The following is a 17,262-nucleotide window of genomic DNA, read 5'->3' as shown; positions in this document are numbered from 1 at the left end:
TAAATTTGAAGTTTTATATGTCTGTAAACTCAGCTGAAATTTGTTTAGCAGTTGTTTTCTTGCTCCTGTATTACTGAACTACATAGTCGATATAACTTCTTGCTCACTTGCTGCCTTATCAATCTCTCTATGACATGGTCTTTATCAGTAACTCTTTTCTCTCTTTTAGAACCATCATGAAAATGTTTACTTTGATGTCAGAAATCCAACTTCACTAGGAACTCATCCTCCAATTGCTTGAAGGTACCCTGTCCTTAGTTGAATACTGGCACTCATTAGGTAACCAATTTATAATCTGTCCAGTGAATGCTCTTTTGCTTTTATGTTCTAATTTGTGGCTTGAAATACTGTTTAGTGGGAAGTCAGAGGTCTTTCTCTTTTAAAGCAGTATTGTCATCAAATAAAATTGGATATCCTTTCTAAGAAAATCACGTGTTATAGGAGACCATCAGGTTTTCCTCGAACCTCTGCAATATTTGGACATTTTCAGAAGGAAAAGTTGAATTTTCCAGTCGTACATACCTGAGCAGATCCTACTGGCTCTAATGGCCTTGGGTTTGTCACTCACAGAGAAGTGGCATCTGTACTCTGGCTTCCCCTTTGGAAAGGGTGAGCCAGGATCTTGAGCAATGTCCCACATTTTGGTGGCTGACATGAGACAAGGTTAGGAAATGTGTGTTAGTAAAGTCACAGGTCAGTGCTGAGGTTCAGTTCTTCTGTGTTGGCAAAAAGCTGGTGCCACATTTTTTGGGGAGCTGTTTTGGCCAAAATGCTTACTGAGGGGACTTCCTCTAACTTAGCAGACTGTGTGTCTGAAACTAATTGCTGGGGGGTGAAAAAAGGAAGTCTGCAAAAGGCTGTCTCCCTTTAACTGGCTGAGTAGCTTGAGAGGAAAATGGTCACTGTTGTTCCATTTTTCTGTCTGTGCTCAGATTGATCTTCCCCATGAGCAACAGTCTGCTGTACATTCTACTGTGTGGCAAGGTTTGAGCTTTTATGTATTAAGAATGCTTAACACTTGCTTAATTACTTCAAAGGTACTTCAGGCTTCTTTGCTGGTCAGTGATAATTACAGGAAATGAAGAGGGGACTTGGAGTTCACTGCTCCAGCCTTTTGTATGACCAGGTTCTTGGAACCAGTCCTCCTTAATGAACGAAGAATGACATTTAATGGGGAAAAAACATTCTTGGGTGGATCATACAGTTCGATCAGAGATGTGCTGTGGTTTGTCTTGCCATCTGTGGCTTATTCAGCCTTCCTTTTGATGAGTAGCCACTACAAATGATCCAGCTTGTGTGGCAGTGTCTGCTGTAAGCTGTCTATGCAGAGTCCCTCAAAGCACAGCTCCCTCCTCGGAGGCTGTTCATGAGCCACAGCTATGTCATATGTTTTGTGAAGTGATTCATTACTTGCAGTGGAAGTGGCAGCTAAAAGCCTCCAACTCTACTGATTTTAATTTGAAATGATTACTCTCTGTGGCCTTGTGCAAGTTCCTGTGAAGTTGTTTAGTGGCAAAAAGTAACTTCTTTGGCATTTCTCTGCCTCTTTCCTCTTTTTTTTTAAAATGTATTTGGCATGTCAGTGTATAATTAGAACACTTTGTTCTTGAAACAAAAATTGAGCTGCTATTCTCAGTATGAAGTTTTAAAGACTGCTAAAACAAAGGGGTACTTCATTATCCTTCTTTTAGTACCCCTTGATAAGCAAATGAACTGTGGAGCTAAAGCAACATGGGCAAACTTAGTCCTGGTGATCTGGGAGCACCAAATTGCAGATGAGAGAAAAATCACCGGCAAAGGTGATGGTAACAAAGTCTAGAGACTTTTAACTTGGCAGTGAGGAAGTGGTTGGCTTCTGAGGTTGCTGATAGGCTGGAGTTACATGTCTGGCCTGCACCAAGGCTGAAAGGAGGAAAAAGCAGTCATAATGAATGATTTTTGGTGATTTGTCAATGAGGATCCTGAACCCAGTGAGGAAGGAGTTGATGTGATGGGTATAAAGGCTTGGGAATGAAGTGGGTTATTTAGGATCTTGTTTACTGCTGAAAAGTAGTTGCAGTAAGACTGAACTTTACTTTGTTGCCTAAAATGGAAGATAAAAGTCATGTAGTCATGTTCAAACCCTCTGTAGCAAGGATGTGGTTCACTCAGTGAAACGAGCAGGCTCTTGTCTGTGTAAATGATGCGTGCTAAGAAATCTCTGCGTTGTGTTAGAAGGAACCGAGAGCAGTGTCTGCTCCAGTCAGCTGGGGGCTCTGCTTCGTGAAAGCTCGGAGGGGTAAATGCTGTACCTGTCTTGTACCTCTCATGAAAAGAGGTTAGTTGGGGGAAATGAAGGGTAAAAAGAAGTGGATCTTAGTGTCAGAACCATTTTCCTCCTTGCATCTCTGCGCTGATCCCTCTGCCATAGCTCATGGCTGCTCTAAACTGTCACTGCTGAATTAAGAAGTGACCAAACCCTGTTTTTTACCTCAAGCTGCTGGTGCAGCTTTAAGGAAGAGTTTCTGTGGGAGGGTGGATAAATGTTTATGTGATCCAGGTCAAGGAAAGCATCTGGGCTAAAACTAACCTGGGCAAACAAGGAAGTTTTAATTTGGACGTTGGCCCTGGTTTATTTTGCCTTGGCTCTGTGAATTCTTGTGTGCCATGACAGGGAGAAAGGGGTGGCATGGGAATAGAAGGAAAAGTGAAAGGAGGCTGGGTACATTGGGAGCTCTCCATTCCATAGGATATGCCAAGCAGGCTGTTAGAAATAATACCACTGATAGTTAAATTATTAACAAACAAATGCACTATGTGATATTCTTTGTATTCTCATCCTGCAGAAAATAACACCTTGCCCTGATACCTCTTGTACACATTTCTTAACACCTGTTTTTTTTCATTTTTCTTTTTTTTTTCAGACAATGGGCACTGCATATTAAGCAGGGGTGGAAGACTGAAGCCCATCTGGGGACAGAATGAGTTTAAAAGATGCTGACAGTGCAGTTTGCCAGGCAAAGGCAGCCTATAATCTTCATATTTACCCCCAGCTCTCAACAGAAAGTGCTCCCTGCTGCAAAGTGACAGCAACCAAGGACAGCACGTCATCAGATGTCATCAAGGATGTGATTAATATCTTAAACTTGGACGTCTCCAAACATTATGTGCTTGTGGAGGTGAAAGAATCAGGTGGAGAAGAATGGGTACTTGACATAAATGATTCTCCTGTGCACAGGGTTTTGCTTTGGCCTCGCCGCGCTCAGGATGAGCACCCGCAGAAGGATGGGTACTACTTCCTCCTGCAGGAAAGGAACACTGATGGCACCATCAAGTACGTGCAGATGCAGCTGCTTTCCAAGGAGACAGATGCTCGGCGCTTGGTGGAGAGGGGTTTTCTGCCCTGGCACCAGGAGGACTTCGATGACTTGTGCAATCTCCCCAACCTGACAGAGACAACGCTCCTGGAGAATCTCAAGTGCCGCTTCCTAAAGCACAGAATCTACACTTATGCAGGAAGTATCCTGATTGCAATTAACCCCTTCAAGTTCCTGCCCATTTATAATCCCAAGTATGTCAAGATGTATGAGAACCATCAGCTTGGGAAGTTGGAGCCTCATATTTTTGCCATTGCTGATGTGGCCTATCACACAATGCTTAAAAAACATGTTAATCAGTGCATCGTTATATCAGGTGAAAGTGGGTCTGGGAAAACCCAAAGCACAAACTTCTTAATTCACTGCCTCACGGCACTGAGCCAGAAAGGGTACGCGAGTGGTGTGGAGAGAACCATTCTGGGAGCTGGACCAGTTCTGGAGGTAAATTTATGCTCAAGTCACCTTCTGTGCAAATTGTTTTTTAAAAACTTGAAGTAACTGCTGTTGAATGCTGCTTTTGAGTCACCTACTTGGTTTAAGCATAAAATGTCACTGCTTTAGGCTTATCACTTGGTTTAGGTTTAAATGTCACTGCACTGCAGTGGTGCTTGGCAGCGTTACCTGACTGATTCTAATTGATTTTCCTTATTATGTTCACTTGACTTCCTGTTGCTTGTCATTTATATGACTTGACTTTCCACCACTACACACCAATAATCTGGGGCAAAGGTTACCTGTGTTTTCCATCTGAAAGTTTTGATGGCATTTGAATCAAATCATAAGCAAACTTTTCATAACTATTGTTCCACTGAAACATCAACTCTTTGGTGCGATCCTGCCTTTATGTGTGAGCATTTTACTGAACTCACTTTTTGAGGGAGTTATTTCCTTTCTACAGCTGTTCGTGGAAGAGACCAACATTGTTAGTTGGGGAGAAAGTGGGAGTCTGTTTTGGCTTTTAATTATTACAGCATTTCCAACAGAAGCAAAACTAAACATGTTTAATTCTAAAAAACTGAACATTTTTAGTTCTCCTTTAGAGAAGGAGGGGTTACAGTTGGTGTTGTATTAGGTAATGTCAGGATAAACTTAAACTGGTATGTTAGGCCTCTCTTTTTTACTCTCTGAAAGGAAAAACTCTGGAAGTGTGGATGAATGTAATGCTCACCTATATCAAAATTTTCAACAGCAAAGAGCTTGAACACCATTTTAATTTTTAGGTTTAGTTTCAAACGTAGTAACACTTTCATTAAAAAAATTCAAGCTTTTTTTAAAGCTCTTCTGTAAAGAATGAGGATTATATGCAAGTTCTTTTTTGCCTTGCTTTCTGCTGCTTGAAAGAAGAAGTAAAATTGAGGCTTGTTGGTTGCTGGAGTTCAAGTTTGCAGTTCTAAACAGAAAACAGGAAGGGGTCACAGTGGAAAGCCCTGTTTGATCAGCTGATTTCTCTGCCTTTGATAAATTTAAGTGTTTCATATCCTCGTCTACAGACCTGATACAGCTGTGTCAAACCAGGCAGAGATGTAACGTCCTGTGTGCCTGTTGGTCTGCTGAGTGGCAACTGCACGTATTCCTGGGGTCAGAACTAAAATTCATAACTTTGCTGGAGTCACAGGTCGATGTTGTATAAAGCTGGGCATGTTCATAAAGAGGTACTTGTGTTTTTCTATGCTAAGATTGGTTGTCTTAAGTACCACAATTTCTTCAGACTTCCACTGAGCATTTAGTAATACTTTTCATGAGAAAATATTCTTTCAGAATTGAATATATGTTCATGTAAATTCAGTGTGCATCAGAAAGGTAGGCTTAGAACATAAGAGGTAAAATCCAGTTATCCTGCTTTGATGCATCAGAGTTGATTCAGCTGACAGTGAAGCTTCCATGTTTCCCAATTTCAGTCACTAAGCCTAATTAAAAAAAAAGTCAACTCTTGGTCCGGGGGAGGGATGCACAGAAAGCTTATGTTGCTTTGTGGAAGTTAAACTGACTGCAAGCTCCTCTTAGATCTGGTCACTTCTAAATCCATCCCTGGTGACTCATTTTGGGTTTTTACTGAAGGGAACTAAAATGCTACAAGGGAATTTTTCTTAAATTGATGTTTCTGGGGACTTTTTGCGCAAACGGTTTTGCCGTGTGCCCAGACTATTTGAGAATGTTTAACTTTGAAGTTTTATTCTGAGTCTTCATCGAAGTTGAAAATGTACTCTTGACTAAAAACTTCCATGATGTAGAAATGGGTTGCATTTTAGGTGAGAACTTCCTCATTTTAGGGATCTCTTATTTCTCTGCCACCTAAGTAAAATGGGTCTATTTGTAGGCTGACCTTCTGTAAAAGTTCAAGGGGTTAAAGCAGCTGTTTCTAGCACAGAGGAGCGAGCACAATTAGGGTGTTATGGAGGTGGATTTATAATTTTATCTTTTTATGCTTAGGGAATTGGAAACATTCCTTAGTGAATCCTGTGTCTGAGTTGGCTGATTAACCTGAGTTCAAATCTCTAAACAATTTACAGATACACTATTGTTAATATTTTTGCTCCTTGTTTACAATTTCTAGACTGAAGAATGGAGTTACAGCCGGACCGTGAAAGATTTGACATTAAATGTTGCTTGATGTTGCCTTGTCAAACATCTGAGAGATGAAAGCCCTGATGCTGAGACAGTGTAGTTAAAAATTAAACATGGTATCAGCACAACTGCTGTCACATGGGCTGGTGAGAGGAGAGTGGTCATGGGGCAGCTCTGAGCCTCAGATGCTTCCTGCTCAATCCCAGAACCCGTCTGAGCTGTTTAAAAGGTTCCTTGTAGGGGATCTAATAAGCAGAGGTCAATTCCAATAATTTTGATTGTTTGGCACTGCTTGCAGCTTTCCAGAGAAAAAGGATCAGAGAGGGAAGCTGCTTCCATGGACAGTGGTGCCTAAAGCTGAGCTTTGTGCTGTTTTATAACAGTTCATGGACATTCAGTTGCCTTTCCTGTGTGGGAATTGCTCTCAGATTATAGTTTGTTGTTTTCTTTTTTTCTTCAATTGTATTTCCAGGCTAAGGGAGATCATCTCTAGTGAAGAGCAGTTTCTTTAAAACTGGTGGGGAGATAAATATAAGCTCTGTTTTAATATATTCCTGACTTTTTAAACCTTTTCTAAATTTAGTAATTAAAATACAGATCCCTGACTTGAAGCTTTTCTTGTATTGACTTGAGTTCAAGTTACTTATGATTGAAATCCTAAGAAGGAATTTACACTTGCGAACTATTTGGGTCAAATTTGGAATAGTGAATCAAACCTTGGGGAACTGTTGTTTGGGTCAAATTGGGAATAATGAATCAAACCTTTGTTTATTTTATAGTCTCAAACAAGACAATTAAACCTTTCCATACACACTGAAGAAGTTTCCAATAAATTTATATTTTCCTTTCATCAGGGAAAAATGCTTAACTGCATGTTTCAGCTATAAAACGCACAGAGTGCTATCTAAGACTTTGAATTTATTTTGGAAACCTAAAGTTAACTTATTCTTCAAACCAGTTAATTCAGTAAAGTGGCAGAAAATTGAGTTAGGGGATGGGAGCATGTGGTGAGAGAAGTGAGGGAATGGGAGCTTTGTCTTCTGGCAGCTGAGCTCCCCTTGGCTTTCTGTCTGTTGTTAAATTGTAACCCTCAGTGTTCCGTGTTTATTACACAATTTCAGTTCCTTTTTGAGTGTGCTGAAAGTTCATTTCCCTCTGAAACAGAGCTGAGGAGAGTTGGGACAGATGAAAATATTGGGGTGTCATAATTCTTCATGTATTATTTTGAAAATAATTGCTTATTCCCATTTGGATGTGTTCTTGATTTCTCAGTGATGCTGAACCAGTCTTTGGAAAGAATTAACGCCAAATAAAATGGAAATTCCAACAGGAATCTTTTATTAACTGGCCTTCTAAAGAAGAATTATTATTGATAGCACAAGCATGTGAGAGAGATCAGAGTTTTTAGAACTCACGGTATTTAAAATCTTCTAAAATTTAATCGTAGCAAGTTTTATGCTTTACGATTCTGTGGAGAAGAGCAGAGCAGTTTGCTGTCAGCTCTGTTTTCTTCATGACAGTCCTGCTGTGCTCGTGCCTTTGGTCTGAGATGGGCTGAAGCTCAGTGGAGCTTCAGCTCTGGTTTTCATTTGTATTTGCCATCAAAGCCTGCACATGCATTTCATGGGTGTAGCCTGTTCTATTCCAGGGAAAGTGCTCGTTTTAAGGCCATTATCTGAATGCGTTTGTTTTAAGAATCGTAATCAAAGGAGGAATGGAACTTCCTTTTTGCATTTGCATGCATGTCACTGTTTTTCCTGGTAAAAATGTGATGTTGCCTGCTTTTCCCTGCTGCACACAACTCTCGGGGAAAAATCACCTTGTCCTTCATTCAGTGGGGATTGCTTGGAGTACCCGGGGCGTCCCCCAGCAGGAGGAGTTGCAAAATTACCCTGAGCACCGCAAGTTCCTGTTGGTGAGTGGATACTTCACAGCATGGTTGTGAGGACCACTGTTAAACCAAGTTCAGCTCTGAAGAAGTCATTTCCTCTGCCAGGGTGTGGAATTTGAGTCTCCCATGTCCTTTGGCACAGTAGAAGATGGATCTGTGTGCGGTGATGGCTCTGCCATGGAGCTGAGTGGTTTACGTGGAAACTCCCAATAGCTTTATCAGATCTTGGCAGTTCTTATGAAAGAATTAAATGAGACTTTTGTTGTGTTCCTGAGGTAGATACTGGGAGTGTGTGTGGGGGGTTTTGTTGAGGTTGTATTTTAGCAAATAAAAGGAGAATTCAGTGGTTTTCTGAATACTTTTATATCTGTCCCTGTTGTAAGACTTTTAAGTGTCAGCCTCCAGTTTATGCCTCTCGCATTCCAAGGTAAGAGGATGGGTTGAATGACTTCCTGCCTCCCAGAATAGGCAATCCCAGCTCAGATTCCTGCTGGTATTGGTCTGCTATTTTTGACTCACCCTGTTTTATACAGCTGGTGTTGTGCATTGGAGTGATTTAGTTTTAGTTTTTTGGTTCTATTTGTCTTCTCATGGACTCACAAGGGAAAACAGTGAATGGGTTTGCTTATACAAAGGGTTAGTTTTCTTTGGTTGAAATTTTCTTGTCCCTTCAGATCTTCTGACTTTATTTTGTACTCGCCAAAGTATTTTGAAGAACATGGTAACAGTAATTTAAGTTAAATATTACAAAAAAAAAAAATCTCCACCCAAAATGTTAACTGACTTGGAATGTTCTTTAAAAAGTTGTAGATGTTAAAGGCTCTTCTGAGGAAACCAGTACATGAAAACTTTCCTAAAAACTGTTAATATTAGATCAGCTTTTAAGAATTTGCTGTATGCTTTGACTAAATACCAGACACATGAGATCATAAGAGCCTTTAGTTTTAAACTGTATTCATTGCTTACATGAGTAATCACTAAGAAAAGTTTTTCAGGAAGTCCAAGTGATGGGATTTCTTAACTCTATAATGCCAAAAATATTTATTAATAAGAAATAATGTTGCAAATGTAGCTGTACTGTGGTTTGGCTTCTTGGGGAAAACTGGTGAACTGATTGTTCACTGATGGCTTAAGTTAGAAAACTTCACAGAAACTTTTTCTGGGATCATCTTGCAAGTCCGTTAGTCTGCAGCCTGGCAAAGCTCACTGCAGCAGATTTCCCAAAGCCCAGAATGGGAAGTTGGATGGTGTTTTGCAGAGATCAGGAGCTGAGCCACTGTCCTGGAGAGGAACGGGGCTTTGATTGACTGACAATTCACTGTGCTGATGTCACAGGACTTTCACTTCTGGTTTGGTAACTGCAAGGAGCTGACCTGGATTTTTTGCATCTATTATTACGCATACCCACGCAAAATGGGCTCTACAAAAAGAAATCTGAGCGATACATTGGTGGATAAGTGGTGCAAAGAGATATTGATGGCTGGTCAATGCTTGCTTTGAAAAATCAGAGTGGGGCTGCTGTTGGCATTGTATAGCGTGGTCTCAGAAAATCCAAAGCTGGAGTTCAGCCTCAGCCATCTGTGACCACTTCTGGATACAAATCCTCTCCCTGCTGAAGCCTGTTGATTTTTCTGGAGTTGCAGCAGAGTCACTCTGCACAGGAGGAGCTCACTGAGCTTATTATTCCTTTAGGTCAGGAATAACAGTTGCCTGAAGAATTACAGACATTCTCCCAGTTTATAGGAAGCTTTTCAGATTCTCTGAATGCAACTAGTGGTGGAAATGTGCTTGTGGGAGAGCTTGGAGTACCTGGTTTGGAGTTAGTGGTCCAAAAGTTCCACTGCAGCACTGCTGACACCCTTAAGGTACTTTGAAAAAAACCCTCAAAACCAGAAGAGAAGGGAAGATTTTCAACATACAGATAATGACTGTCATGAAAACGTTTTCCATGGAAGTACCCCCTAACTGGATGTGTACACCATGGCTGGATGTATAAACAGTTCTGTGCTGTGTGCAGTGCATTCACACATCCGTCGTGCTCCGGATGTGGGAGCGCGCGTGCGTGCGTGTGGAGGAAGAGATGACACAGCTCTGTGCAATCATTTCACAAGGGTTCTATATTAGGGAGGCGGATTTCCTAATGGAGGACTTCATTGCTTGGAGCTTTAAGAGGAAATATCTGGGGGAGGAGATGCTGGGATAGTCTACCCCGAGCAGGGTATTTCTGCAAATAACTGCATTGTGCAGAGGTTTCCTTCTTTAGGTGCTGTGTGGTAGAAGGGTGACAAGTTTTCTTTGCCCTTGGAACACATAGTTAAGAGTTGATAAAGTTGAAGACATTCCCAATAACTGATTCTACTGGACTTCTACATGTAATAAGTTTTCTTTGTAGTTCTTAAGCGTGGCTCATGCAGAGGATTTTGTGTTATGTGTGTAGCGCTGTCAGAGGACTCATGATCTGATAGAAGAATTAGAGATGTACAGTTAGGGTTTGTGCCATATGTATTTTTTCTTTCCTAACACCTCATCATAAAACTTCACTCTTCAGTGTTGTGTAGCAGAGTAGCTGCCCAACAAGTTGTTCTGTAAACCAAAGTTTTTCTGTTTGTGTTTTTCCTGTTTTCTGAATACACAACTTTGAAAATTCCTGGGCTAACTGTATAAATGAGATATTAATGTTCTGTCTCACTTGAAGAAAAGTTGTGTTTAATGTGAATTTTTTTCAGTGGTAGCAGTACATTGGGGAATATGAATTGGTTTGTGACTTTTGTATGGGAGAGGTAATTTCATGGTGGTTGTGCTGTCTTCATCCTGCTCAATGTCTTCTCTAAGGTCCTAACTGTTATTGATTGAAGCTGATTTGCACTCTCCAGCTGTGGCTACCTGTCCTGTACTCCTAAAATATCTAGAAGTATTATTCCCTTCCCTCAGTCCCTCAAATATCACTGCATGGATCAAATAATAAACATATATAGTTCTGTGAGGAACATGGGGGCTTCCTAGGCTGCCTTTTTGGTGTTTGTGTGCTGCAATTCCCACGGTATTCCGAGTTTTTTCTGGAAGCTAACAGGAATCTGAACAATGAACAGAAGAGCTTGGAAAGCTGTGTGTTGACGTATTTAGTTTGATTGAAAATTAACTCATTTTGCTTTATTGCAGGCATTTGGAAATGCAAAAACAGCACATAACAATAACTCCAGTCGTTTTGGGAAGTTCATTCAAGTCAACTATTTAGAGAATGGTATTGTCCGGGGGTAAGTACAGAGTGAGCTGGTTCTGGGGGTGATCTCTGTGCTTTTCGGAACTGGGAAGCCTCTGTTGTACATAAAATGCTGCCTTGTTGAAGCTCTGCTCATGTGAGAATAGCTTGGTGCTGTGGAGTTCAAAATTCTATAACTGAGCTTTGTGGAGCTGTCAGGTGATGCGTAATACTCTGACTTCGCTGTACAGCTGGCTCAGGTTAAGAATCTGCTGCTGCATCTTTGCCTTCAGGCTAAATGAAGGCTTGTGCATAACACCCTCTGCCCTCTCCATTTTGCATTTAAAAACAGAAGATCTGAATTTTTAAGAGGAGTGGAGAGAAGTGAAATAGATTTGAGGAAGCCATTTTAAAGAAACAGTTTAAACATCTGTTAGAGAAATAAAGCTATTATCAAATGTGTGTGCTTCTATCTGAAGGTCTTAAAACATGAGATATTTAATGCCTACATTTGCTGGTTCTGATGGACTGTGGAGCGTCATGAGCAATCCCTGACCTTTATGCTCCAGTGTTTCTTTTCTTTGGCTTTTCTTCTCATTTGCAATAACGTGAGTGACTGGGAACTCTGTGCCACATGTGCTTTGAGTGTTATTCTGAAGGAATTTGACATACTTTCAGACCCAGTCACACTAGCTCAGGAGATGGGTACAATTTGAATACACTTGTTTTGTCTTCAGCGTGAGAAAAAGATGCTCAAACTTTGTCCTCAATCATTGTACCCCTTGTCAAGGACTTGGAATTATCATTTAGGAGGTTACTTTCTCACCCTCTAGGGGGTTTTCTGGCTGGCTGGCTTCCATTCCGGGCTGACGTCTACTCTGACATAAAAGTCCAGCAAATGTGTTGGGATGACACTCAGACAGCTCCCTGCTGTATTTTTGGGGTCTTGCCTTGGCATGCCGTGTCAGATAAGTGTTAATCTCACAGGATAACACATTGTTACCGCTCTGTGGGTTTTGTTTCTGTTGGCAGTTTTCATCAACACTTTCCTTGCTTGGTCTGTCTGTTTTAAGTTATCTCCACTAAACCCAAGCACAGCAAAGAGGTGTTCCTTGGGTATTTCTTTGTTCCAATCATAATACAGGGCCTACTGATGTTCTTGATTTAGATTTAAGGTAGTGGCCTAAGATCTTCTCTTGCACATTTTAGTGCAGATCTCATTATTTGAACTCTCCTGCCAGTTGCTGTCTGATGTTTTATGAGGTCTTTTCTCTGTGCCCTCATGCTTGTTTTATTTTCTGTGGCTCCTTAGGGCTGTGGTTGAAAAATACCTGCTTGAAAAATCTCGTCTGGTTTCTCAAGAAAAAGATGAAAGGTAAGAGAGAAATACAGTTTTCCAAGAGAGTTAAAATCAATGGAAGAGTTTAAGAACACCTGAATTAGATAGAGTAAAAGAAAACCCACTATATTTTCATGAGAGAAATGTATTGACTTTGCAGGAACTACCATGTCTTTTATTATTTGCTACTTGGAGTCAATGAAGAAGAGCGTAAAGAATTTCACCTCAAGCAACCTGAAGATTATTTCTACCTCAACCAGGTAATGTGTGATTTACCAATGCACTGATAAGGGTTGTCTGTGTATTGTGGCAAAGATGAAAGGAAGCAGAATAGATTATATTCGGCTTTTTGTGATGTTGGGGTTTTGCTCTTTGCCTTTAATTTTGGATTTCTCTTCGCAGCATAACTTGAAAATTGAAGACGGGGAAGACCTCCGACATGAATTTGAGAGGTTAAAACAAGCCATGGAGATGGTTGGCTTCCTTTCAGCAACAAAGAAACAGTAAGTGGAATTCTGTTAGCTTTTGTTACTGGCAGTTATTGTTCATGGGCTGCAGTGAGCAGTTGGGATCACACGTAGTTCTGTAGGGAACGAGAAGAGTTGAGTGTTTTGCACTTACGGACTAATTCTTGAAGTAGAATTAGGTCTGCTAGCCTGTTATAATGAACTTTCTTAAGAAAAATTCTTACATAATTCAATTTTTCTTCCTTAGGATTTTTTCAATACTTTCAGCTATTCTTTATTTGGGCAACGTCACGTACAAGAAGAAAGCCACAGGTCGGGATGAAGGGTTGGACGTGGGACCTCCTGAAGTGTTGGACATTCTTTCGCAGCTGTTGAAAGTAGAGTATTTCACTTTAGCATTAATGTTTGATACACCTGTTTGTCATGTTCTACCTCAGCATTTCACTTAGATATCCCAGTTTCTGTATCTGAATCTCCTTTGTGATACTTCCACAATATTTTTCTTATGGGAGGAGGAACATGAAATCGGTGAAATTATTTGGATTAGAGATGGAAAATAACCTTTAGCATGGAAATAGAATTTATTGACTCACCAATCCCAGAGCTGAGCAAGAATAGATTCAGTGTAGGTGTGTTCTTTCCCACCACAGGGAAACATCTGAATGAATGTAAACAGAATAATTTAAACAAGTTGTAGGACTTGTAAAGCTACTGATGGATGATAGATGTGGCTGTTGTCAAAGAGCATGGGCTTCTCTGAGGAAGTTGTATGTCCACTGCTGCAGTCAAATAACTCATTGAGAAGCTTGATGGTGACAGCAACTCTTGTTCTCTCTCATTTTGAAGGTTAAACGAGAAATCCTGGTAGAAGTGCTAACAAAAAGAAAAACTGTGACTGCTAATGATAAGCTTATATTGCCATATAGTCTCAATGAGGTGAGTAAAAGAGCACTTGTAGAGTGACTTTAAATAACTGAGACTTGCTTTTTTGGATTAAGAAAGCCATTATGGTACACTTTCACATTTTGTGAGGAATGGTTGGAAAGTTACAAGTTTGAATTAAAGGCAAATTGTGGTTTTGCTTGTCTCTGCTGGGGTTGTAACCTGTGAGTGACACTGGTTTGAAACGGAAATGGTTATTTTTTTAAGTAAAGTTCTGAAGATTGTTTGATCTGCAGGCAATAACAGCTCGTGATTCCATGGCAAAGTCCTTGTACAGTGCTCTGTTTGATTGGATTGTTCTGCGAATCAATCATGCACTCCTTAACAAGAAGGACATGGAGGAATCTGTTACAGTAAGTCTCTCACAAAACCAAGTCTTTGCAGGCAGCTATATGTATAGTTAAAGCTATAGATGATGTGTTTTGATACCTGGGATAAATTTTGGTACTTCTCAAGCCCATGCTAAATTTTCTGGTGGTATTTAATCATCTCTATTTTCACAGTAGATAGAACTATTAAATATTTTAAAACTTTTCAGCACAGACTGCAGTGCTTTCTGGACTGTTTATCTGTTGGGGCTTAAGGCACTGTATGACAGATTGGTAACTAGATTTCCACATCTTCTTTTAGTGTCTGTCCATTGGTGTACTTGATATTTTTGGATTTGAAGATTTCGAAACCAACAGTTTTGAGCAGTTCTGTATAAATTATGCAAATGAGCAACTTCAGTATTATTTCAATCAGCACATTTTCAAATTGGAGCAGGTAAGAAATGAGAGTCACTGAAGTGAAACCTGTTTTTATCAAGTGTTTATGTATTATGCAAACTTAGCCTCTAGTCTGCAAAACCCCATGGCATAATTGCTTGAATATTTCTGAAAAGTCTTTAAATTTCTTCTCTCACTATTGCTTATCATTGTACTAATGGTAGTGGGGTCTTTCTTCAGAGGACTGGCACTAAGTTGCTGCTTGACTGCAAAAACTCATACAACATTCAGGTGATCCCAGACAGAAGTCAGCTAAAACTGTGAACTTTGGTATTGGAAGTCTGTAGGTGAGGGGTTGGATTCAGGTGGTTTTGTTTTAATGGTTGGGAAACAGTTTCTCTTATTTCTATCAGTCTGTAAGTATTTAATAACCAGTCTTTGCTGCTTCTCCCACCCAACAGCATTTAGGGGATGCAACTGTGTTTTGGTACTGGCAGTAGTTCTGAAATCCTGGTATTACTGGCATGTGTTGATTAACTTGTTTGCAGATGGTATCATCTGACAGAGCACTTTGAGTGCTGCAGGAGCCAACAGATCCTGTTTCTGGACTGGGCTTTGGAGTGGGGTTTGCTCTAGACTTGGCTTTTTTCTGCTTTGTGCAAAAGTGTGGTTCTCAGGTCACTGCTGAAAGGAGTCATTCTGTAGTATGTGGTACTTTGTCAACAACTTCAGGCAAGCATTTTAAGAAAATAAAATTACTAAACATCCAAACTTTGTGTGTAAACATAATGTTGAGGTCCGTGTTTTGTAACTCAGGACAGAATTGGCTATCCAGGCTGGTCAGAGTAAATAGTTACATTGTCTTCTTTTTTTTTTTCTAATGCCATTTTTCCAAATAAGATTAATCCTTGAATGACCCATTTCCTGTACCTCTTGCAGCCTGAGGGCCCTCAGGGGGATCTCTATATCTTTTTAAAGAAAGGCTTTTTTGTCTGTGGAAAATGGCATTTCAGTTCTGTAACACGGTGTGCACTGAGCAGTCTGTGTTGGGCAGACTGAATTCCACCTACTTAAAAATAATGCATTTATCATCATCATCTAGAACATGAGAGGTGCTCTTTGTCCTTTGTTGAACATAAAACTTATTTAATTTTCTGTGTGATTCTTTTTTTTACTTTAATACCTTATCATTATCTTGTTTCCTGTGGGTATTTACAGCATTAAGAAAATCTGGTATTTTGCTTCTGTATCTTAGTGGGAAGCTTGTCCTGTCGACCATTTGAGGGATTGTCACTTCAGCAGAAGAGCTTCATGTTCTCTTGTCAGGGAGCTCCAAATTTTCTGAGCCTAAGCAATATCCATTGCTTCCTTAGGGAAGTTCTGATGCTGCTGTTGTGTAGGCCTTAACTGCCTGTTATGAAACTTCTGTTATTTCTTCTGACAGTGCAATAAAATTCTGGAACTTGATATCTAACTATTTCTCATTTCCCATAATACAAAAATCATGGAAAAGAAAAATAGACTTGAACTCCTCTATGTCTGCCCAGTTTTACTGGAGTGCTGTAGATGTAATGTCCAACTCCAGGGTCGTAGGCTGCTGATTGCTGGGAAGGCAGAGCACAGCAGAATGTTCCTTTCACAGCTTTGATTTTGAAATAGTTTTACCCCAAACAAGCCCTGCTGAGTGACGTGCCTGAGTGGACCTTTCATCTGTGCCTCTATGCTTGTTCTTCTGTTCCTATTTATAAATTCTCCTTATTTTTGTCTCTGCTGCCTGAACTAACAAACTCCACTTGCTGTAGCTGTTCAAGGCTGTGTTTTAAGCACTTAGACCACAGGACATCAAAGGCCAGAGCACTGTATTGATAAGGGAATTTTCTTGAGCTACACAGGAGGAATATAAGAGTGAAGGGATCACTTGGCACAATATTGACTATACTGATAATGTGGCCTGCATTCACTTAATCAGCAAGAAGCCCACTGGCCTCTTCTATCTTCTGGATGAAGAAAGCAAGTAAGCAACAAACATCTGCAAAAATACGTGTGGCGGGGGGAGGGAAGGACTGTGAAAGGGAACAGAAATACAGCACTTGAAAAAGGAGTGGAATGTTGTGGGAAGCAAAGGGTTATTTATGACTATGATTTACCCTGTAGTTTGCTTCTAATGATTCCAGTATGGTGGTGATATAAATTGATGCTAAAAGTGAACTTTGGCTTAAGCAAATTTAGAAACTTCCGTGTTTGTGGCTTACCATGGAACTCCAATTAAAGTAAAATGCATGTCTGTAAGTCTTTGGAGCACTAAGTAGCAAATGTGATAAATAGTTAATGTGCTGCTAACTAAAGTTGGCTGGTGAAGTGGGAGGAAACACTGACGTACACTTGAAACCTCACAATATTCTGCTGTGTGTGGAGCTGCTTGGTTTGGATCCAGAAATTGAGCCCACCTTTAAAATTCAAAGCAGGTATAGAGATCTTGGACAATTAATACTTTCCGCAAGGATCAATAAGTGTTTATTCTGTCACCCTAATAAGCATATCTGTATTTGAGAAACAGCTGACCACTTTTGTCTTGCCTTCCCAGTTTTCCACATGCCACCAACCAAACTCTACTGGCAAAATTCAAACAGCAGCATGAGGAGAACAAGTTTTTTGTTGGAACCCCAGTGATGGAGCCTGCTTTTATTATTCGCCACTTTGCTGGCAAAGTGAAGTACCAGATCAAAGTAGGTGATAGGTTTGATGGCCACAAAAAAGAATATCCTTGCCTTTCTGGGAGCTTTTTGTCAGGGTGTA

At 40.3% G+C, this 17,262-nt stretch overlaps 1 protein-coding gene across 12 annotated transcripts in view; it reads left to right on the top strand.

Moving 5' to 3' along the window:
• The window catches only part of MYO9B (myosin IXB), a 41,783-nt gene that overhangs the window by 5,286 nt on the left and 19,235 nt on the right, over positions 1 to 17,262 (top strand). For 11 of the 12 annotated variants that reach the window (XM_048287721.1, XM_048287724.1, XM_048287720.1 and 8 more), the window contains exons 2-13: positions 170 to 279; positions 2,904 to 3,797; positions 10,972 to 11,066; positions 12,324 to 12,386; positions 12,511 to 12,610; positions 12,753 to 12,853; positions 13,065 to 13,194; positions 13,664 to 13,753; positions 13,996 to 14,112; positions 14,390 to 14,524; positions 16,359 to 16,480; positions 17,051 to 17,192. In XM_048287721.1, the coding sequence (XP_048143678.1) occupies positions 2,961 to 3,797; positions 10,972 to 11,066; positions 12,324 to 12,386; positions 12,511 to 12,610; positions 12,753 to 12,853; positions 13,065 to 13,194; positions 13,664 to 13,753; positions 13,996 to 14,112; positions 14,390 to 14,524; positions 16,359 to 16,480; positions 17,051 to 17,192 (1,932 nt within the window). In that variant the 5' untranslated portion in view covers positions 170 to 279; positions 2,904 to 2,960. The remainder of the gene's footprint in view (positions 1 to 169; positions 280 to 2,903; positions 3,798 to 10,971; positions 11,067 to 12,323; positions 12,387 to 12,510; positions 12,611 to 12,752; positions 12,854 to 13,064; positions 13,195 to 13,663; positions 13,754 to 13,995; positions 14,113 to 14,389; positions 14,525 to 16,358; positions 16,481 to 17,050; positions 17,193 to 17,262) is intronic. The other variant, XM_048287722.1, reaches the window with a different exon arrangement.

This window comes from Corvus hawaiiensis, chromosome 28 (genome assembly GCF_020740725.1).
Source record: "Corvus hawaiiensis isolate bCorHaw1 chromosome 28, bCorHaw1.pri.cur, whole genome shotgun sequence".
In the NCBI taxonomy this organism is placed as follows: Eukaryota; Metazoa; Chordata; class Aves; order Passeriformes; family Corvidae; genus Corvus; species Corvus hawaiiensis.
Note: the sequence above shows the minus strand (reverse complement) of the source record. Positions and strands in the feature narration are given on the sequence as shown.